Source organism: Pelophylax lessonae, assembly GCF_965119305.1.
Source record: "Pelophylax lessonae genome assembly, chromosome: 2".
Taxonomy (NCBI): Eukaryota; Metazoa; Chordata; class Amphibia; order Anura; family Ranidae; genus Pelophylax; species Pelophylax lessonae.
In genome coordinates, this window is record NC_138769.1 from 226,662,838 (window position 1) to 226,685,957 (window position 23,120).

At 42.2% G+C, this 23,120-nt stretch overlaps 1 protein-coding gene across 1 annotated transcript in view; it reads left to right on the forward strand.

Annotated features, from left to right (window-relative positions):
• AMPD1 (adenosine monophosphate deaminase 1) overlaps positions 1–18,895 on the forward strand; it is a 126,390-nt gene extending 107,495 nt beyond the window's left edge. Inside the window, exons 12-15 of the mRNA XM_082246209.1 lie at positions 7,635–7,755; positions 10,482–10,655; positions 15,250–15,360; positions 18,564–18,895. Coding sequence (XP_082102335.1) covers positions 7,635–7,755; positions 10,482–10,655; positions 15,250–15,360; positions 18,564–18,722 — 565 coding nt within the window. The 3' untranslated portion in view covers positions 18,723–18,895. The remainder of the gene's footprint in view (positions 1–7,634; positions 7,756–10,481; positions 10,656–15,249; positions 15,361–18,563) is intronic.
• Positions 18,896–23,120: the final 4,225 nt, after the last annotated feature.

Genomic DNA, 23,120 nt, shown 5'->3' on the forward strand with positions numbered 1-23,120 from the left:
TATGTGGCCGCCCGGATCGATGAGATTTTCCTGCCGGCGTCATTTGTCTATGACCCGGTAAGGAACTGGTTCACAAGACATTTGCGGTTATGCGAATGCTCACTGTTGTGTGGTAGCTGTTTGTTTATTAGGTTTACATATAAGAAGAATGAATGGATGGATAAAAGCCTTTAAAGTGGGGTACACACTATAAGAAAATCGGGCAAACAATCGTCCGATTTTCCTCGTTGTTTCACAGCAAATTGGAACCGATGAATGAAAATTTGTCTGAAAATTCTCCTGCGACAAAGGCTTTTTTTTGTTGTTTATTGTTTCTGATCATGCGCAGTCTTTCTTTTCTGTCATCTGAAAACGGTACACATTAAACAAAAATTGTTCATTTTTTCCAGAGTTTGTCCCTTCTGTCCCATCTGTAGAAAGTTCTGTACACACTATACCAAAATCGTACGCAAAATTCTTTGGACGAAAATGTTCGCCTGATTTTCTTAGAAGTTGAAATCTTGGTTTGGGACTAGAGTAAAACTTTAAAGTATTTCTTAACCAACAAAAAACCCTTCATGACCAGGCCATTTTTTGCTTTTGATAATTGCATGGTCATGCAACACTGTACCCAAAAAAATCTATTTCCTTTTTTCCCAAAAATAGGGCTTTCCCTTGGTGGTATTTGATCATTATTTCTTTATTTTATTTTTTGCGCTACAAAACAAAAAAAAAAAAACCTGTCAATTTTGAAAAAAAAAAAAAAACAATATTTTTTACTTTCTGCTATAAAACATATCCAATAAAAAAAATTGAAAAAAATCGAATTTCTTCATCAATTTAGGCCAATATGAATTCAGCTACGTATTTTTGGTAAAAAAGAAAAATCCAAATAAGCCTATATTGATTGGTTTGCACAAAATCTATAGCTTCTACAAATTATGGGATATCTTTATTTATTTATTTTTTATAATTTTTTTTTACTAATTATGGCGGCGATCAACGACTTATAGCAGGACTGCGATATTGCGGCAGACATTCCAACACTAACTGACACTTTTGACACTTTTTGGGGACCAGTGACACTAATACAATGATCAGTGCTAAATATGCACTGTCACTGTACTAATGACATTGGCTGGGAAGGGGTTAAACATCAGGGGCGATCAAAGGGTTAACTGTGTTTCTAGCCAGTGTTTTAGTGTAGAAGGTGCTTTTACTAGGGGGTGAGATGGAATTTATTCTCTGCTTGGCAGGGACACAAATTCCATCCCTTCCCCCTCTCAGAAAGGCAATCTGCCTTGTTTGCATCGGCAGACCACTGTTCTGTGTCTTTCCTCACGATCAGCGGGTGCCAGCAGACATCGAGTACCCAGTACCCGCAGATCAGCTCCTGCTGTGTATAATCACATAATCACAGCGGGAGCAAGCTGGCAGGGGCGCGCTACCCAGAAGTGTCAGGTTACATATATATATATATATATATATATATATATATATATATATATATATATATATATATATATATATAAATTTCTAAGATGTGGCGGCTACTTTCGTTTTCTGTTTGGTGGTTTTCCCTTATTTTTTATTTAGAAATTCTGCCAGTTACACACTTTTTGCCCTAGGGTGCTTACTCCCTCTACTCACTCTACTGTACCAGGACAACAGTACCAGGATACTATTTGAAACCTCTCCCTCCCATCTTTATACCATATACATTGTCCATACACACACAGAGCATGGCTCAGACTCGTCCCCTGCTCTCTCCTCATTGGCTCACTGGCTGTGATTGACAGCAGCAGAAGCCAATGGCAGTTGTGGTTCAGCTGTACTTTTTTTTAAAAATTGAAACCACCAAAATTCTGAATTTCTGAATTTAAGGTCCTGTGAGAGTAAAATGGCACACCTACCAACTCTTTGAGATCGGAACAAAGAACACCTATTAGCAAAGCTATGTAGGCATAGGACACACCCCCTGCCACACCCCCTTAAAGAAGAATTATCAAAAAAAAAAAAAAAAAAGATTAGTTAAACCCACAAGTGCTTTTTTCCCTCTATGGGCTTTTGATATTTAGAAATGCAGCAATTTAGAAATTGGATGAAAGATTTAGCACTGGGAAACACTTTTTGAAAGATAAATAGTGGATTTTATAAACAACTATCTAGATCAGACCAAAATGAGGGACAACTGAGGGGGAATGATGGACAGAGGGACTTTGTTCCAAATCAGGGACAGTCCCTCCAAATCAGGGACAGTTGGGAGCTATGAAATGGAATCCAAACCAGGCTCCAACAAGGTGTGTATTGTAGAGCAGAAAATTATGCAAAACCTTGCAGAATGGTATAGGAAGCTTCTGGCAGCCCTGCCTGATGAGTTAATGGTTTCAAAACACAGCTACTTCTTTTAACTACTTTAATACAGGGCACTTTCACTCCTTCCTGCCCAGGCCAATTTTCAGCTTTCAGTGCCGTCACACTTTGAATGACAATTGCACGGCCATGCAGCACTGCATCCATATTACATTTTTACCTTTTTTTTCCTCACAAAAATATATCTTTCTTTTGGTGTTATTTATTCACAGCTGGGTTTTTTTGTTTTGCTTTGCTGATAAACAATATAAGGCTTCTTTCACATGGTCCGCCTCCGCAGGCGGATCCGTGTTGCTCAGTGGGGATCGATCCGCGATCCCCGCTGAGCCGGGCGGATGACAGCTCCGTCTCCGCTTGCAGAGCGGAGAGGGAGGTGTCTCAGCACCCGCTGCCCTCTATGGGGGATCGGAGGAGAGCGGACCGCTTGTCCGCTCTCATCAGATCCGCTCCGCTCCGATTACTGAACGGATGGAAAAATAGGGTTTCCATCCGTCCAGATTTCAGCACAGGATCGGATGCGAATGGCAGCGGGTGTCAGCGGAGGTGACATAGAGCTGCATGGAGGATCCGATCAGATCCGCCTAAAAAACTGACTGGCGGATCTGATCGGACTGCCCGTGTGAAAGAGCCCTAAGACTGAACATTTGGAAAAAAAAACAAGTTTTTCCTTGTTTCTGTTATAAAATTTTGCAAATAATCTTTTTTCATAAAGTTAAGCTAAAATGTATTCTTCTTTGGTGAAAATACCCCAAATGAGTGCATATTATTTGGTCTGTAGGAAAGTTATAGAGTCCATAAACTATGATATATATATATATATATATATATATATATATATATATATATATTTGAAAATCGGTCGATCCTGATGTATGGACGGCCTATCTCATTTGACCCCTTTTTGGAAAGTAGGCAGTCAAAGGTATTTAGTAAGAGGCATGGTGACTTTTCTTAAGTTTTTTGGAAAATGAAGATAAGTTTGTGTTTTTCACAATTAATTTTTTACATACTATCACCAGTGCAGTGCAGCGTTATCATATAGCTGGTGTGGCAGTGATCAGGGACACTGACTGGTGACAGTATGTTAAAAAAATAAAATAATAAAAAAAAAATATATTATTTTTTATCAATTTTTAAATATTTTTGTTATTTTTTTTATTTTACCATTTATTTTTCAAACTATGACCAGAGCAACACAGTGTTACAATAGAAACACTGTACTATTCTGGGGAGGTAATTAGGATGTTAGTCCACACTATGATTGCTTATAACAGTGAATATCACGTTTTTTTTTAAGTCCACGGTGGGGCAAAAACCTGACATGGAAAAACCATTAAGTGAACAAAAAACGTGCACTTGAAACACACTTTAGTGCACTTAAGGGTGTGTTTTAGTCCACCCCCCCCCCCCCCCCCAGAAGGGGTAGGACCTCTACCCTGATCCTCTGGGGCGCAAGGCTACTGGCAGGGACAAGGGGTTTACAATGGTCTGCCTAGCCAGAAGGCTTGGCAGACCTCGTTCTTCTGGGTCAGCCGAACCCAACCATCACATACTTGGTAGAGAGGCTCTCCCAGAGAGAGACCCCCCAGGGGCAGAAGAGGAAGGAACCTGAGGGCCACACATCCTTCCCCTAGATGTCAGGGCAAGCCCAAGGACTTACCCCCCGACCCCTTATCCTGTGAGAAAACACACACAAGACTGAAAGGTAGACAAAACGTAGGAGAAATATAACTGAAATAAATAAGTGGCACTGGCTGGGCCCTGAGGCTTGGAAGACAAAAATTATCTCGGACTTAGCCAAAAGACCCTGCCCCAAAAGGCGCAGTGCAGAAAATAAGCATTGGGTTGCTGTGACCATGTGCCTGTTCACACAGTGGGGTCCCACACCCAAGTGTTACTAAGAGCACCCCTAGGGCAACCACTCCCAGTGAGCACAGACACTGCAGACTTTCTGCCTTCCCTGCCCATGTCCAGACAAGGTAGATCCACTCAAATCAGGAGGTAATTGGCTCTTCCAGCTGTCCTCGGGGGGATTACTCCTGTGCCCCAACTGCCTGTAGTTGCCCCGATTTCTGTCCCAGCTGGTACTAACCTTCCAAGCTCCCATCACTCCAGCAGAAGTACATAGTCAGCACTCCAGCCCTAGTTAGGTCAGAATGACAGCGCAGCACTCCTACTGGATCACTGATAAGAACAGATACTACACTTGATCTTAGCCAAAAGGCTGAGAATAGAATAGAAGTGAATATCACTAGTATAAATAACCATTTTCAGTGTTTACTTTTGTGATTGGCTACAGCTAATGACATGGTACCGATGAGCTGTGATTGGCAGATCACAGAGATCAACACAATAGTACACAATGAATGGCATAAATGGAAGCCATCCGTTGTGGTCACAGCAAACACATGATACCGGCAGCATGCTGGTACACTGATCTGCGATCAGATCGCACTGCAGCATGGCCCACAGGGCATGCACAAGGTGTGTTCTGGGGAGGATATCCTATGACGTACAACCGGATCTAGAGCGGTCCCACCCCGGCCATCATTTGACTAAAAGTCGGGCTGGAGCTGGTTAAGAACTCTACCAGGGATTCTAAGATAGAAGGATGGGACCTAGGGGGCACTGGCATTCAAGCTAAGGGAACCCAGGCAACAACAGAAGAAGATATAAGGCAAAAACAGTCTTTGGAGCAAACTTTTGATCCCTTTCTCCTAGAAACCTTTCGGGATTCCAAACCAAAAATAAAACACACTATTTCAAATTCAGCTTGGGACATCTGAATGTATTCATTTTGGGTCCAAATCCAATGTCAGCCAAATTTCAGATTCAATTCTAGTCAGACCCAGTGCTTTTAACTGAAATTCCTGAACTGCCAAGACATGCAGCATGAATGTGTGCACTTAGTGAAGGAGACTGCTTGAAGAACTCCACAAAGCTGAATCCTAATATATGATACAAGAATTTCGAACAGTATCTAAAACTTTTGTATGGTGTATGGATATTCCTTTATCTGTATATAGCACCTTACAGGTAGGTGCTAGGTAAATGTATAGAGGGCCTTGTCTGCCTAACAGCAAGGCTGTGATTTATTTAGCTAGGGTGTCAGGGCTTCCAGATGTGCCTGCTGAGGGGAGAAGTATCCCCACTGACTCCTGTGAGAGGATTCTCATAGGGCAGTGTGGGAAGCCCAGTTAGGGGACACATCCCAGCTTGTAACTACTCCAGAAGGCAGATTATGCTGCAAAGGATTCTGGGAGTGGGTGTAAGTTTAGGGGGAAGTGCTTGGCACGGTGTCTTTTGCGGGAGCAGAGTCCCAGGAAGGAAAGTGTGGCTGTCTCTCCTCCTGTCTGAGGAAGGTGGATGTCTCAGGGTGTCGCCTGAGTGTCCAGAGAGTGCTGAGTTGAGCTGAGGGGATCCGGTGTGCCGAGAGCCTGCGGAGAGAGAGGAGTCCAGTCCCAGGAAAGCCTACACAGGTCGTAAGTACTGAGGATTGCAAATGGGGGGTCTGCCTGAAGTCAGAGGGGACCACTCCGGAAGAGGTTCTGGGATCCAGTGTCAGCTAGCTGTAAAGGGGGTACTTAGGTTGAGGACCCTGAAGCTACAGAGGGGGTACATAGTCAGTGGACCCTGAAGAGTTCAAGGTTAAAGGGCGCACCTGCAGTCTGGGCCCTAAATTGCACAGAACGTGTCAGTTAAAGTGACAGCTATACAGAGTTCTACAATATACTACCTAAAGCTGTGCCAGGTGGGGGGAAGTATTCAGTGACTTTCATAGTACAACAGTGTAAGGAGTTCTACAGTTCTCAGTCTTGGATCTTCTGGACTATAAGTCGAGGATTCAGCACTTCTTCTGTTCTACAGAGTGTTCTCTGTGTCAGTGAGCGTTGGCTGGCGCCAGCTGGCGTCACAGAAGCGCCAAACGGGCATTTCAGGAGTAAAAGTCCCAATTGTAATTAGTTTAAGCCTCAAGGAGTATCCCACTCATTCCCTTCTCCCATCCCCTAATTCCAATAAAAAACCACAAACAAAGATGCCGGAGTTGTCACTGCTTCAGTTGTCACACCCAGGGTCACAGCTCACATGGGCTGGAGGGATTACTGGTACTAATGGCAGACCCACATCAGGCCATAGGCCTGGAAACCTTGCTACATGTAGATTGATGTTTGTGTTGATAGTAACTGGGTAAACTGATAAATTAAAAAAAAACTGCACTATAGGCAATAATCAGAGATCTTCCAACTTGCATTTGATAGTAGATGTAAATGTTGATCAAAACTATAGAACAATTTGATTAATCTTTGTCAAATAATCAGATTTCTGCACCGAATGCACATTAAAGGAATCTGAAAGACCACCATCTAGATAGTCACTTGAAATGTTTTCCAGGGTTGATGGTGTAGTACTCTTTAAAATAGGTTGCTAGGCTGTTAGGTAAATGTAGTTATTTTTGCTCCTCTGTAATCAGAGTGTGATTGTTCTGGTCTGCTCTGTTTCACTGGCTGTGGGTTTGACTGCTTCCCCCTGCCTTCTGGATAGTTGTAGATTGCAATGGGCTGGATAAAGTAAATCAGCAGCTGACTATTTATATTGTCTCAGCCAATTCCTGGGGTAGGGTGCCCAGATGGTGACTGGGAGTGAGCATAAATAGTCTGAAGCCTTGAGGTGCTCTGTTCTTGTCCAGAAGAAGTGCTGAGCCTGGAGGGCTGCCCAGCTGTCATATACTAGGAGCTCATCGAGATGCCAGCTTTGCTAAAGCTGGGAGGCCTATTTTCTGAGAAACTCTAAAGATAAGGAAGGGGGATTTCACCTAGGATCCAGTCTAGAGAGTCCACTAAGTGGGTCAATGCTTATGGAGTCCCAGTGCTGTTCATTCCCTGAGCTTTTGTTGAAGGAACTGTTCAAAGAAGTAGCTGCAGTGAGAAGTGTCCCCTTATCCCTGTGGGTCAGTGTTCTGGAGTATACCACTGCTCCCTGTGCCCTATGCAAGTTATCCAGCAATAAACCTTAAAAGGTGACCCCTAGATTATTCATTGAGCCAGAAGAGTGGATGTTGCTGAGTGCCTGGCTGCTGTTGAACATACCAGGGAGCAAAACCAAGGACAAATCAGCGGCTCCTTCGGGGGGTAGCGCTACAGTGGGAAAAAAAACACTTTTCAAAAGGTTGTATTTTATATAAAGAACTTGAACATTTTAATATCTTTAAAATGCAGAGCATGTTTATAATTTCATTTGTATTTAATGAATTTATACTTACAAAAGCATCACTTTTTTTGTAGGGAGAGAGGAATGAACACTTTCCTTTTCCGTCCTCACTGTGGAGAGGCTGGTGCTATCACTCACTTACTGGCAGCATTCATGACAGCAGACAACATCTCTCACGGCTTAAACCTTAAGAAGGTACATTTGTTTGCTAATTGTTAAGATACGCTGATTGCAAAATTTACATCTCTGTCATCCTGGCATTTGGAACTGCAATACTGATGCTTATACAATTGAAGAAAGCATCTTTTGCATATCCAGAAATATTCCTACAAAAGGTACCACAGGATATGTTGACCCTCACAATGTCTAAAGAATACCATCTACAAGATCAAAAGTTTGTAAACACCTGATCATCAGAGGTAGGTTAGCAGAACATGGTACAAATTCAAACCCTTTTGAGGTCAATGTGAACCGAATGTTAGAAAAATAGTAATGGCCATTTTCTAGACCAATAGGTCAAACAAATGACATGGAGGGCTGAGCACCACCCAGGGGAACATGTACCAAAGCAAAAAGAACTTTAAAAAATTCAGTTTGGGGAGGAGAGCAGTGTTTTCAATAGTGCTTTAAGTGAAACATTGAAAACTCTAAATTCCTTTGAAAACCATGCCAGGGAGATGTCCTTAGCCTACCTGTGAAGTGGTGCACCCATACAACCTACTACAGCAAAACTGGAATTTTTGGCAAATTACAAATCCAGACACTTTATTTCTTTTTGTAAACAAAAGCCCATGGATTCCCTTCATCCATACCAGACCCTTATCCCAGATGAGGGTCTTGTATAAGGGTTAACGGAATCCCGCACACACACATACAAAATAACAATTTGTGAGTTTCCCCCTAAAATTAAGTATTAGACCCTTATCCTTGATGAGGGTCTGGTATGGATGTCAAGGGGAATCCAAAAAAAAAAAATAAATAAAAGTCCCATGGTGCCATATTTTGGTCAGGGAGGCCTTACTTGCAGGTTTAAAGAACTGCTGATGGTGGCAATAACATTTGGCCTTCCCCAGAAGGTGTAATTTCCTTAAAATATAATTAATAACAAAACTTTGGTTTCACTCTCTCTCTATTTGATGTGTTTACTGTTTACCAGAACAGGAAAAGAGGGAAAATCTTCCAAAGGGGATACTAGTTCTGGTGACACCCAGGGAGTTCCTCACTTTGGGGGAGATTTCTTTTCACTTCCTATTTTGGCTGTGAACTAGGAAATGAAAAGACATCTCCTTAATGGGACACAGATGGCCAAAAAAAAAAAAGGTTGATAAGGGTTTTAATCCTATTCAAAATGAAAAACAATCTTTTTAGTTCTACTCTAAAGCTAAGTACTGAAGTTAAAGTACAAATAAAGGCAAAACTTTTTTTTAATGTTGCTCCCTCTATTTTGCAACTAGTGTAGGTAAATTTATTAGTTGACTCATTGTAGTTGTGAGAGTCTGTAATTAGGTTGGGTTACTGCAGGTCACGTTGGATGGCTCTACAGGATGGGTTTCTGGTACTTCCCCCTGGATCTAGAAGCTTGGAGAAGCTTCTGGAAGTTAGTGGGTGGAGGCCAGGAGGTCTTGATCTGCATTCTTGAGAGAATCTGGCAATCCCCAGGCAGAGGGACTGGCAGGGCGGCTAAGTCAGCCCTTAAATACGGTGGTGCCTGGCGAGCAGGGAAGTTGGGTGAAAGATTGCTGAGGTTGCTGTCGTGTGGACTGGGAGGGGACCCCGGGCTGGAGGCTCTGCCTCCAGGCTGGAGCTGAGGAAAGGAAGGAGAAAAGCCTAATAGAGGAAGCTCCACTACCTTTAGACATCTGGGCTGGCATGGGAATATCTAATCAGTTGGAGGCCTGAACAGGAGTCTTGCCCAGTGCAGTGGGGAGCACAGGACAGTGTGATTACCTCAGCACAGCCAGTGGCATACAAGGGGAGAAATGCCAAATGTAGCATTCTTTCCAGGGACAGCAAAATGTGCTAAATCCCGACCCCTTGTCCTGGGAAGTTCTTCGGAGTAGCCAGGTGGGCTTGTAGTCAACCATCCAGATGGGTAGATAGTATCTGCAAGCATCAAAACTGTATGAAGTTCTACAGAGGAGATGAGATACTTCTGCACACAGTTTGAAACTTTGTGCTAATTCACTAAAGGGGACAGAGAGCTCCTGGTCCGTAAAGGCTCTTGTCACTGATCCATAGAGAAAGCTGTCCTCACCTGATGTTTCTTCAAGTCAAATTGGGCATCCCATAATCCCTATACCCTATCCAAGTTGTTGTCCCCAATAAAACAACAAAAACAAGCCCATGAACTGATTTCTTGTGTCTGGATGCAAGTTGGAAAAGCGTGTTGCAGAAATATGGGGAACCAGTAACCAGCGGCTCTTGCGGGGGTAGCACTATATTCGTTTTGGACAGAGTGGAGAAAGATTAGAACACCCGTCAATTTGTATTGCTGTCTGTGCCCTCATTAGGGAGGTTCACCCTCTCTATTTGTCCTGTTTACCATTATCATTGAAAGTGAAGGTAAAAGAAAATCCCAAATTTTGGGTTGTTCCAAGAAAAGTAATAAAAGGAAAATCTTCCAATGGGGACACTAGTTCTGGTGACTTGGGGGACTTAAGGGATTCCCATAATTTTCAGGGATTTCAGTTTTGGCTATTGGAAATGAAGTGAATGGAAATCTCCCCAAAGGGTCACAGATGGCAAAAAAAAAAGAAAAAACTGACAGGGCTTGTGACCCTCTCTTACTCTATCCAACATAAAAATAAAAAAAAATACAAATATTGCCTATAGTTCTATTGCCTTCTGTTGCCTATATTTTCTATTTCTTTTCACAGTGTGTGTTGTTATTGTTGTATATCTAAAAAGAACTTCATTTTTAGAGCCCTGTACTGCAATACCTCTACTTTTTGACCAAAATCCCCATTGCTATGTCACCACTGAGCAACAACAGTCTGTTTCTGGAGTATGCCAAGAACCCCTTGCTGGACTTCCATGAAAAAGGCTTGGTGGTCTCATTGTCTACAGATGACCCTATGCAGTTCCATTATACCAAGGTAAAATCAAGCAATAGTGTTTGTGTTGTTATTCTGTTTAGTGTTTAATACGTTTTTCAAATGAAAGGACCATCAAAAAATCTGTAACTTTACAAGGGTGTATGAATACATTCCTAACATGTCACAACATACAGCAACAGTATCATTTAAAAAAAGGAAACTTCAGTATTTGTGATTAACTTATTCTGGACTGGAAGGTTTTACCCCCTTAATGACCAGGCCATTTTTTGCAATACGGTACTGCGTTATTTAACTGACAATGGCGCTGTCGTGCGACGCTGTACCCAAGAAAAATGTATGTTCTTTTTTCCCCCACAAATAGAGCTTTCTTTTGGTGGTATTTAATCACCTCTGCAGTTTTTATTTTTTGCGCTATAAACAAAAAAAGAGTGACAATTCTGAAAAAAAAAAAAAACAATATTTTTTACTTTCTGCTATAAAACATTCCCAATAAAAAAAAATGTAAAAATCAAATTATTTCATCATTTTTGGCCAATATGTATTCTGGTACATATTTTTGGTAAATAAAATCCCAATAAGTATATATTGATTGGTTTTCACAAAAGTTATCGCGTCTACAAACTAGGGGATATACAGTGCTTTGCGAAAGTATTCGGCCCCCTTGAACTTTGCGACCTTTTGTCACATTTCAGGCTTCAAACATTAAGATATAAAACTGTATTTTTTTTTTTGAAGAATCAACAACAAGTGGGACACAATCATGAAGTGGAACGAAATTTATTGGATATTTCAAACTTTGTTAACAAATAAAAAACTGAAAAATTAGGCGTGCAAAATTATTCAGCCCCTTTACTTTCAGTGCAGCAAACTCTCTCCAGAAGTTCAGTGAGGATCTCTGAATGATCCAATGTTGACCTAAATGACTAATGATGATAAAAAGAATTCACCTGTGTGTAATCAAGTCTCTGTATAAATGCACCTGCACTGTGATAGTCTCAGAGGTCCGTTTAAAGCGCAGAGAGCATCATGAAGAACAAGGAACATACCAGGCAGGTCCGAGATACTGTTGTGGAGAAGTTTAAAGCCGGATTTGGATACAAAAAGATTTCCCAAGCTTTAAACATCCCAAGGAGCACTGTGCAAGCGATAATATTGAAATGGAAGGAGTATCAGACCACTGCAAATCTACGAAGACCTGGCCGTCCCTCTAAACTTTCAGCTCATACAATCAGAAGACTGATCAGAGATGCAGCCAAGAGGCCCATGATCACTCTGGATGAACTGCAGACATCTACAGCTGAGGTGGGAGACTCTGTCCATAGGACAACAATCAGTCGTATACTGCACAAATCTGCCCTTTATGGAAGAGTGGCAAGAAGAAAGCCATTTCTTAAAGATATCCATAAAAAGTGTCATTTAAAGTTTGCCACAAGCCACCTGGGAGACACACCAAACATGTGGAAGAAGGTGCTCTGGTCAGATGAAACCAAAATCGAACTTTTTGGCAACAATGCAAAACGTTAAGTTTGGCGTAAAAGCAACACAGCTCATCACCCTGAACACACCATCCCCACTGTCAAACATGGTGGTGGCAGCATCATGGTTTGGGCCTGCTTTTCTTCAGCAGGGACAGGGAAGATGGTTAAAATTGATGGGAAGATGGATGGAGCCAAATACAGGACCATTCTGGAAGAAAACCTGATGGAGTCTGCAAAAGAACTGAGACTGGGACGGAGATTTGTCTTCCAACAAGACAATGATCCAAAACATAAAGCAAAATCTACAATGGAATGGTTCACAAATAAACATATCCAGGTGTTAGAATGGCCAAGTCAAAGTCCAGACCTGAATCCAATTGAGAATCTGTGGAAAGAACTGAAAACTGCTGTTCACAAATGCTCTCCATCCAACCTCACTGAGCTTGAGCTGTTTTGCAAGGAGGAATGGGCAAAGTATTAACTTAAGGGGGCTGAATAATTTTGCACGCCCAATTTTCAGTTTTTTATTTGTTAACAAAGTTTGAAATATCCAATAAATATCGTTCCACTTCATGTTGTTGATTCTCCACAAAAAATTACAGTTTTATATCTTTATGTTTGAAGCCTGAAATGTGGCAAAAGGTCGCAAAGTTCAAGGGGGGCGAATACTTTCGCAAGGCACTGTATTTATGGCATTTTTATCTATTTTATTTTTTTTTTACTAGTAATGGCGGTGATCAGCAATTTTTAGTGGGACTGCGACGTTGCGGTGGACAGATCGGACACCTAACTTACACTTTTGACACTTTTGAGGGGACCAGGGTCATTACTACAGTAATCAGTGCTAAAAATATGCACTGTTACTGTAATAATGACACTGGCAGAGAAGGGGTTAACACCAAGGGCGATCAAAGGGTTAAGTGTGTCCCTAGGGGATGCTTTCTAACTGTGTGGGGGATAGACTCACTAGATGAACATAGAGATCTGTATTCCTAAATAACAGGAACACAAGTTCCCTGTGTTTGTCTGTAGACTGCCATTCTATCTCTCTGTAGAGTGATCGCGGGTGGCCAGGAGACATTGCATCCGCCGGACCCCTTGATTGGCTCCCCCCATGGTCAATCGACATGCGTGCGTGCAGCCACCCCCACTGGCCATTTTACGAAACAACGCACAGGTACATCGTTTTGCACACTAGAATCAACTTGCTGCAATATATGTACTGCTGGCGGTCGGCAAGTGGTTGAAAATCAACCCTTGAGCTCCATGTTAGGGTCTTTTCCTAGGATGAAGGTGCCATCTGTCTGCTGCAGGTAAGAGAAAGAATTTTTTATTTTGTATTGGTGCGCTACCAAAATTATTCATCAGGTGCAAAAAATGATGACCATAAAAAACATTAAAATGGAAGTTCAGGAAAAATCTAACGCTGAATCTACTCTCAGCTACATTTTAAAACTAATCTATCTAACCCTGTGAAGAAAAAAAACACTATACATAACTTTTCTGGAGCCAATGCGGTCCAGTCTCCAGGGGCGGATGCTGTGTGCAGGAGACAACCGACAACGGCTGGGAAATGCCTGGGAAGCGACATCACCCACAGCCTTTATATGGGGCTTCCGTTGTCGGCTGCTTCTCCTTCACACTCCCACACACTGAACCAAGAGCTGACGGCTCAGCGTGGGAGCGGAGTGGCTGCAGAATAGGTCAGTATGGGCGCTTGTGTATATGCCTTTAAGCAACACTGGCTATGTAGTAATCAGTCTTGCGACCTCAAGGAGCCACAATATACCAGATAAGAAGTAAACAGAAGCTACGATATACCTAGTAAGAAGCACACAAGTTCATCTTTCAGTAATCCTCCAGAAGCCAAAAGTAGCCGCAATATTGTTATACCATAAAAGTTAATTTTATTTAAAAACAGACATGTACTTACAAAATTGTAGGAACAAGAGCATGCAGAAATGCAAACTCCGAGGCATGGGCAGATGAATAAAAGGCCCACCTCTTCCATTCATAGATCACTGTACCACACTTCAAGGGGCTGCATACACGTTTATAGGCCCTCAGGCATTTGTGAATACAGCCAGGAACTGCATAGGCACCAGAATTTACAAAAGCATGTCATCTCTCTGCCAGGATCCAGCATCATATATCATGTACGAACAAAGATGGCACACTAAATGCATGGCCAGGGCCACTGATAAAGCAGTGCAGTCAGTCCTGCTGTACTGGGCCTGGGTCCCATCAGTTTAAAAGGGCACCTACTGAGCAGGAGGGCCCACTGTAATGCCTTCTTGCCTTATTGCTAAAACCCCTTGTGTGTATAAAAATAGATTTTAAAGCAGAAATTTAGGTATCAAAGTTTTACTAAATCCACAACAGTAAAATCAGTCTGTATATGCAGTAAAGTATGCTTGTTATACTCACTGCGGAACCTAAGGGGTTAACCCTTTGCATTGTGTAAAACGGCTGTTTGATCCTGTCTTCTCTGATCCTCCCCTTCTTCCACAGTCCCCGATCCATCTGTTGATAAAACAGAGCCTTGGAGGTACTCTGCACATGCTCAGTTTAGTGTGTATTGCAAGAGAGTTTTTTTTCTTTCTTGGGAGGGTGCATGTGATCAGCACAGGGCCAATCAGCACTGTCCAAACAGAAGGTCAAGGGTCCTGCAGCCTCATAGGACAGTCAGAGTAGAATGGTAAATTCTCCTACAAGATTTAACCAGCCACTGACAGAAGTCACAGGACTGCTATATACTGCTGATGAGAAAAGGTATTTATCAGTTTATATTTACTAAAATGATTGCATTTCTAGGTTCTGTGTACTGTGGGATACCAGATACAGTGAATGCAGGGTCCAGGGTTTAGTAACACTTTAAGAGATTATTGTAATACTTACAAATTCATTCAACGGAAGTACAGCAGAAGGGGTTATGACAGCTGCAAGCCGTCCTCCACAGAAGTCGAAGTGCTGTCAGAATACAAAGGGTTCTTTATATGAACAAGGGGAGTGGAGGGGCAGAAAAACGACAATGCCGGCTTCACCTCATGAGAGCCACAGCAATCCCACTTTAATTTTTACACCAAAGTAATGTGCTTATATACAACTAACCCAAGCCAAAACCAAACATGAACATAGCTTGTTTTGGTCTACAGGAGCCCCTTATGGAGGAATATGCTATTGCTGCCCAAGTCTTCAAGCTTAGCACCTGTGACATGTGTGAGATAGCCAAGAACAGCGTGTTGCAGTGTGGTATGTCTCATGAAGTAAGTGCATTTTTCTCTAAAGTCTGTCATACCCAAACCTTTTCATATTGTGGACCACATTGGAACATAAAATGTGTCAGTGAATCACACTGGTTATGAAAATTAGCTTTCAAGAAGGCTTTCCAAGTTGACCACTTACCATTGGACATTCTTTGTACAAGCTCTGCCCCTTGTGACATGTGAATATTGTAATACATACTATAGAATGGGGGTCAACAACCTGTAGATCGCAGGCAGGTGACTGGTAGATCACGGTCTGGGCTTGCTGACCCGCCATCCCTGAGCCTCAAACAGAGTGCAATGCAGAAGGACTACTTGTAAAGTTGGAGCTGTAGTAGAGAGTAATGCCCCATACACACGTGCAGATTATCTGCAGACTTTTGTCTGCAGACTTACCAAAACCATATAATATGAGGTCAAATCTAAACACTTTCAATTTGTATGCAATCCGGCAGGCCCTTGCACTACATAGAAAAGGTAAGTCTGCAGACAAAAGTCTGCAGATAATCTGCACGTGTGTGCGGGGCATAAGAGCCACATAAGCCGATGCCTCCTCTGTAGAGTTGGCTCCTGTCCCATGCAGAGTGATACCAACCGTACTCCACCTCTTATCCTGTCTAAAGATCTTCAGAGTGGTGCCAGCAGCAGTAAAGAAGAGATGTTCAGGTCTGTGTGAAGCAATACACTGGGCATAATAGTATAGGGCTACTTTTACACAGATGTACTGCAGTTTACCCACCCCATGGGTGCAGTGCAGTGTATCTGCAGCTTTCCTGCGGGTTTGCTGAGCTTAGCCATAGACTTCTATTATATCCTGTGGGTTTGGTACGCTTTCAGAAAGTGCACCACACCTGCAGGATAAAATAGAAGTCTATGTCAAAGCGCAGCTCACCCAGGAAAGTTGCAGATGCACTGTGCTGCACCCGCAGTGCAGGTAAACCGCAGCTCATCAGTGTGAAAGTAGCCTTATAGGGGGCTCAGAACAGTAAGGGTTCATTTACATTTACATGTAGTTTAGGAGGTGGTAAAATCCCATAATTAAGACATGTTTTTATCATCCCTGCCCCAGCCGCACTCTCTTTAGCTGTAGTGGTCAGCGGTGTACTCTGCGAGTGCCCTGCAACCTTGGACCCCGCAGAAGCATGCAGTTGCGGGGCACTTGCAGAGTGACCCCAGTAACTTAAATGGGTCGCGATTGGCAGGCAGTAGCTCCCACCAAAAGCAACAGGGGGCTTAATTCTTGCTGCAACATGTGTATACTTTTAGATGCTGCCTCAGCAACAAAAGGGGGTAGGGACTGGGGGCGGTAAACCCCCTTCTCCCCCCCCCCCCAGGGCTCATTTACAAGTGCAGGCACTGCTGCTCCCATGAAAAGCAATCCGAGTGTGTTTGACAGGTGGTGAGGAGGCAATATGTTGCCTCCTCATTACCTGATTTAAACCAATGATTGCCATGCAATGCACACAAATGCCACGCGGTAGTATGGCAATTAGAGTTTTAAGTCAGGTGTGAGGAAATGACACTGTGCCTGGGGATCTTTGACTTCTTCCATGTTCTTCAGGTAGATCTCCGTCTCTTTAAGGTTGTCTACCCCTGCTCTAGAATGATATAAGAGGAAATAATCTTATGTTTTTGGAAAAATAAAAATCTTTTAGACCCCTTACCCTACCCTACAGTTCTCTGCTGAATATAGTCAAAGATGGCCAGATAGGGTCAGAAGAGAAAAACAAAATAAGGAAACATCTATATTTAGGATATAGCTTTAGGCTTAGTACTGTTACCTCTAACCCTGCTTTTCCTAGGCACTTACCGATATAGTAAATATAGTCTTGCCACTTGCTGTAAAAAAAGTTTCCTAAAAAATTGGTAAAATCTTTACCAATTTTAGGAAACCAATTCTTACTTTACCTTGTAGCCCCTTAAACACTCACTGGCCACTTTATTAGGTACATCTTGCTAGTTCCAGGTTGGACCCCATTTTGCCTTCAGAACTGCTTTAATTCATTTGTGGCATAGATTCACTAAGGTGTTGGAAACATTCCTCTGAGATTTTGGTCCATATTGACATGATAGCACCACACAGTTGCTGCAGATTTGTCGGCTGCACATCAATGGTGTGAATCTCCGGTTTCACCACATCCCAAAGGTGCTCTACTGGATAGAGATCTGGTTACTGTGGAGGCCATTGGAGTACAGTGAACTAATTGTCATGTTCATGAAACCAGTGTTGAAATGATTTGAGCTTTGTGACATGGTGCATTATCCTGCTGGAAGTAGCCTTTAGAAGATGGGTACACTGTAGTTATAAAGCAATGGACATGGTCAGCAACAATACTCAGTTAGGCCGTGGCGTTTAAACCATGCTCAATTGGTACTAAGGGGCTCGCTCAAAACTGCCCCAAGAAATGATCCCCCACACCATTACACCACCCCCACCAGACTAAACCGTTGGATGGATCCATGCTTTCATTTTTTATGCCAAATTCTGACCCTACCATCTGAATGTCGCAGCTGAAATCGAGACTCATCAGACCAGGCAATGTTTTTTCCAATCTTTTAGTAAGCCTGTGCAAATTATAGCCTCAGTTTCCTGTTCTTAGCTGACAGGAGTGGCTGCTGTAGCCCATCTGCTTTAAAGTTCGATGTGTTGTGCATTCAGAAAAGGTATTTTGCATACCTTGGATGTAACGAGTGGGTATTTGAGTTACTGTTGTATTTCTATCATCTCAAACCAGTCTGCCCATTCTTCTCTTACCTCTGACATCAATGAGGCATTTTCGTTCAACCCAGCTGCCGCTCACTGGATATTTTCTCTTTTTTGAACCATTCTCTGTAAACCCTTGAGATGGCTGTGCGGGAAAATCCTAGTAGATCAGCAGTTTTTGAAATACTCGTAAACGCTCGTCTGTCACTGAACCATGCCACGTTCAAAATCACCTAAATCCCCCTTTTTCCCCATTCTGATGCTCAGTTTGAACTTCAGCAAGTCATCTTCACCACCTCGAAATGCCTAAATGCATTGAGTTTCTGCCATGTGATTGGCTGATTAGCAATTTGTGTTGCCAAGCAATGAACAGGTGTACTTAATAAAGTGGCCGGTAAATGTATGTCCAGTGTCTAACTTTACTTTAGGATAGTATGACAGATTAGTATAGTACATTTTATGTTCATTAATATTATGTTGCATGTATTTTTTTGTCTAGGAAAAGGAACGTTTCTTGGGTAAAGACTATCATAAGGAAGGGCCTCTAGGAAATGATATCCGCAAGACCAATGTAGCTCAGATAAGGATGGCCTACAGATACGAAACCTGGTGCTATGAGCTCAATCTAATCCTCCAAGCTCTAAAAACAGCAGAATAATGAACTATCTTGACCCATTGCTGAGGACATTTCAACCACATCCAGAGAAATATCCTTGCTGTATAGTTCATGTCTTTAAGGAAAACGTGATTTGTGAGCTTGAAACAAAAATAGAATCGGAATAGTAGTTTTACTGGTCCTAGCATTTCACTGAACTCTCTATAACAATATTGATTTTGTAACAAACTGGATCGATCATTTTAAGTATCATGTTTAATCATGTCATTTATTACACTCTTTACTCTAATTTTAACAGCTGCTTCCCACAGACAGAAAATAATGCTAACTGCTACAGTTGCATTGTGTGCAGATTTTACTATGCATTGTGTGTAGTTTTAATACTACTTATATCCTGAATGATGACACCTCCCATCCAACAAATACCTACAACTCATAAACCTATAGTCAAAAAAAAAAAGCCATACAGAAGAAATGTGCTGCCATCGCAACTGCAGGGGAAAATTAAAAAAATGTACAATACTGTACAGTATACGTTTGGGATTAGAAACAATGCAGATATATGTACTATTTTGTGCACTTGAAATTGCACTGTATAATGAAAGAGATATCGGTGTCTCTTGATAGTGTGTAAAGTACTGTATTTTAGGATACCCAACCAGGGAGACATTAAAGGTTGTACGGACAGATAATATATCACCGTGCTACTGCTTTCTTAAAGGGGTAATTCACCTTTACCAAAAACAGCCTATGCAGATAAGGGGCATTGCTAGGATGTTGCTAGGCAGGCTATAGATGATTCAATTTTCTTTTAGTTGCAGGAAAGAAAATTGTGCGTTTCCCCCATCAACACAGTCAGTCCAACAGGCTGGTTGTACCCAAGAGGATCGATTGATCGACTTGGGTACAACCAGCCTGCCCATAGATGGATTGAATCTCTGACGGTCCCTGCAGAACCGGCTGAGATTCAGTCAATCTATGGCCGGCTTAAAGCGGTAGTATATCGCTTTTTTTTACTTTTAACTACAGGTAAGCCTATAATAAGGCTTACCTGTAGGTCCAATTAATATCTCCTAAACCTACACGGTTTAGGAGATATTTGCTTTGCATGCAGCCGCTGACGTGTGCGGCGCATGCGCTCTGAAGGTCTAGCGGACCTTCAGAGTTCCTTGCCGGGAATTGCCGGAAAGTGACGTCATCGTGGCTCCGGCCAATCACAGCGCCGGAGCCGCCGAACCCGGAAGAGACGCCAAGGGATCATGTCAGCTCCCACAGCGGTGTCCGGGGGTCCGTGTCGGGGCTTCGTTCTAAGGTAAGTGTTTCATAATGAGCTAGTATGCGATGCATACTAGCTCATTATGCCTTTGTCTTGCAGGTTTTTTTTTTTTTTCTTTGAGTTTACTACCACTTCAAGCAAGGCCCAGCTATTACTGTTCACCTTCACCATCACAGAGGTGAGCTCTCAAACTCTATACTCAGAGTTGCAGCATAAGGAGAGTGAAAATGCATGTGAGGAGGTGTGAATAAGAAAAAAGAGCTTGCTCCTGTAAAGGTGATGGTGAACAGTTTTAGCCAGGCCTCACTTAGCAACATCCTAGCAACCTCCTGGGAGTTTTCAGGTCAGGCTTCATGAGATATGTAAATGGCCTACACCTATAGCAAGGGCATTATTCAATTTTGGTCAAAGCTGCACTGAATGTTTTCATCTGAAGATGTCCCTTTGCATAGGCTGTTTTTTGGTAAAGGTCCACTAACCTTTTGCACAATTTGCATTATTTTGAATTAGATAATGTACTTGAAACATAATGATTGGGTAAATTGTGTGCTGGGAAAAGTGTACATTTATGTAAACAGGCAACAGAATGGTAATTCAGACACCCAGAGGTACTGACACAGATCTCCAGTTATGTCCCAAACCTTCCTCCCCGGAGGCCCTAAGACCCATGACCTTCCTTTAGGAAGTCAGTGTTTGGCCCCTTTCCCTTCAAGAGCCTCATTATCAGTGATGTCACTCATCACATCGTGAACAAATGGCAAAGGATAAAGGTTGCAGGTCTAACTGCCAATGTTCTATATGAACTTGCAATTTTGAGATAGTTTTCTTTTTACATTTGCATTAAAACTGAGTATACATCAATTTGTATTAACAAAGGTGTAAATGAGAGACCACTTTATTTTTGTATCCAGATATACACATTTATACACAGTATGTACTATAGTGGTTAGCATTGTTGCCTCACAGTGCTGAGTCCTTGGGTTGCTTCCAATCAAGGATAGTATCTGCATTGCTTTGTATGCTTTCTTTAAGTTTGCTTTGGTTTTGTTCACAATCTAAGGCTCCATGCATACTGGGCTTAAAAAATGCAAGTTTCCTTGGCAGAAAATGAGCGTTTTTTTGTACACAGTTTAGATGAGTTTAGGAAAGCTCCAATTAGAAACGCAAACCAGAAGGGTTTTATTTCCTGCCTCTAAACGTTGAGCCTAAAATATGCCTCTAATCATCCTAATGTGCATGGACTCATAGGACTCTAAAGGCAGAACACAAACACAAAACTCATGTAGAAGCAACGATTTTTTAAGCCAGTGTGCATGGACCCTAAAACATACTTGTAGTTTGGTTGACATTTATCACTGTATGTCCATGTGTAATAATGCGGTAGGAAAATTAGATTTTCATGGGACAAGCTGTGATATTCTCAGCAAAGTGTTGTGCAAACTGTACATGTTATATAAATTTAAAAAAGGAAAAAAATCATGTATGTGTGTATTTATGAGAGAAAGAGAGAAATTATATGTACTCAGGGAAATTCTTTATTTATTCTGTATGTATGCGTAATGTTATGCTGATAATTTGCTTTAATTTTATTTAGTTTGCTAACATTATTCAGCTTCCTAAAGCTGAAATTATTACTATAGCATTAAAGAATGACTGTACTTCAGTGAACAAATATAGAAAGAGCACCCCCTCATCAAAAAGAATATGACTATACAGTTCTCAAATGGCACCTTCACTACCACTGCACTGCCCTCACCTGTACATGGCAGTGTTCTGATCAGAAACCAAACTAGGCACCACTTTTGTACTGTGCATGGGATGCCCCAAGAAATCAATGGAAAGACCATCTCCTGAGCAAGGCTCTATACATAATAGAACCAAGATAATATCTGCGCTTGGCTAGAAAGTGTTAGGCTGGCAGCCAGTGCCAATAGGTTTGATCATACACCCATGCACAAAAACAATACACAGAGGGTGCAGCGCCAACTAAGTACTAACAAAAGTCCTAGAAAACACTTTACATATAGTCCACCAACTGAAGATGGTAAATATGATAGGAAGATCCCCCACGCCAACTGGTGTGAGGAAAACTATAGATGCACTCGTCTCCACTGTAAAGGGAAGGGGCAATCCTGCTTACACAATTGGGTTACAAGTAGTCCATTTATCTTGCCCTGGTGTCTACACATGCAATTATTGACCTCTCTATTATTTGAGGGTCAATGCAATTTGGTGATAAGTGAAGGGTTTTCTAGAACTTTCATTAACACTTATGGCACTTTTCCACTGCAAGTACCGGCTCGGCTCTACTCGGCCCTGCTTGGCCGGGTTTGCTTTTCCACTGCTGGTACCACACGGTACGGTGTTGGAACGGTTCGGTACGGTACGGTATGGTTTGCTTTTCCACTAAAGTAGTACTAAAGTTAAGTGGGTGGGATAACAACGGGGTGGGTGGGATTCTCTGACCAATCAGTGGCTAGTAGTGACTGCATGCAAAGGATTGTGGGATATGGTACCAGTTTGGTACCTGTTGGAACCACAATTGAGTAGGTACTGTTTTTTCAGAGCCGTACCGTGCCGTACCGTTCGGTTCCATGCAGTGGAAAAGCGCCGCCGTACCGTACCGTACCGAACCGTTCCTACCATGCGGTACCAGCAGTGGAAAAGCACAAAAGCGTGCCGAACCGTTCGGTTCCATGCAGTGGAAAAGCGCCATTAGTTGGCACTGCACCCTCTGTGTATTGTTTTTGTTTAAAGGCTCCTCACATGCACGGCACAAAAGAGGAGTTGTGTGGTAGTCCAAAATTATTAAAACTTTATTACAGACAGCTTTATTAAGCATAAGGGTTAAAGGTAAATGTCCTACTGTTGCAATGTATGCCAGACAGGAGACTGCATTTTAAAAGTCCATGGGGAACCTTATAATATATTGTCCATAGCACAGACAGCAATAAACAGAAAAGTCTGTGATAGCAGGTGATTGGAACAAGGCTTTGGAACCACTGAATGTGGCACAGTGCAAAGTAAAACCCCCACCCCTTGACCCCCATTCCACTTAGCATTACACCTTTTTCTTTATTTATTCCTACAGTAAAAAAAAAAAAAGTGCAGTTAATTACATAGTCAAAGTGATTATTTTACAGTGAAAACAACCAAAGCTTAAG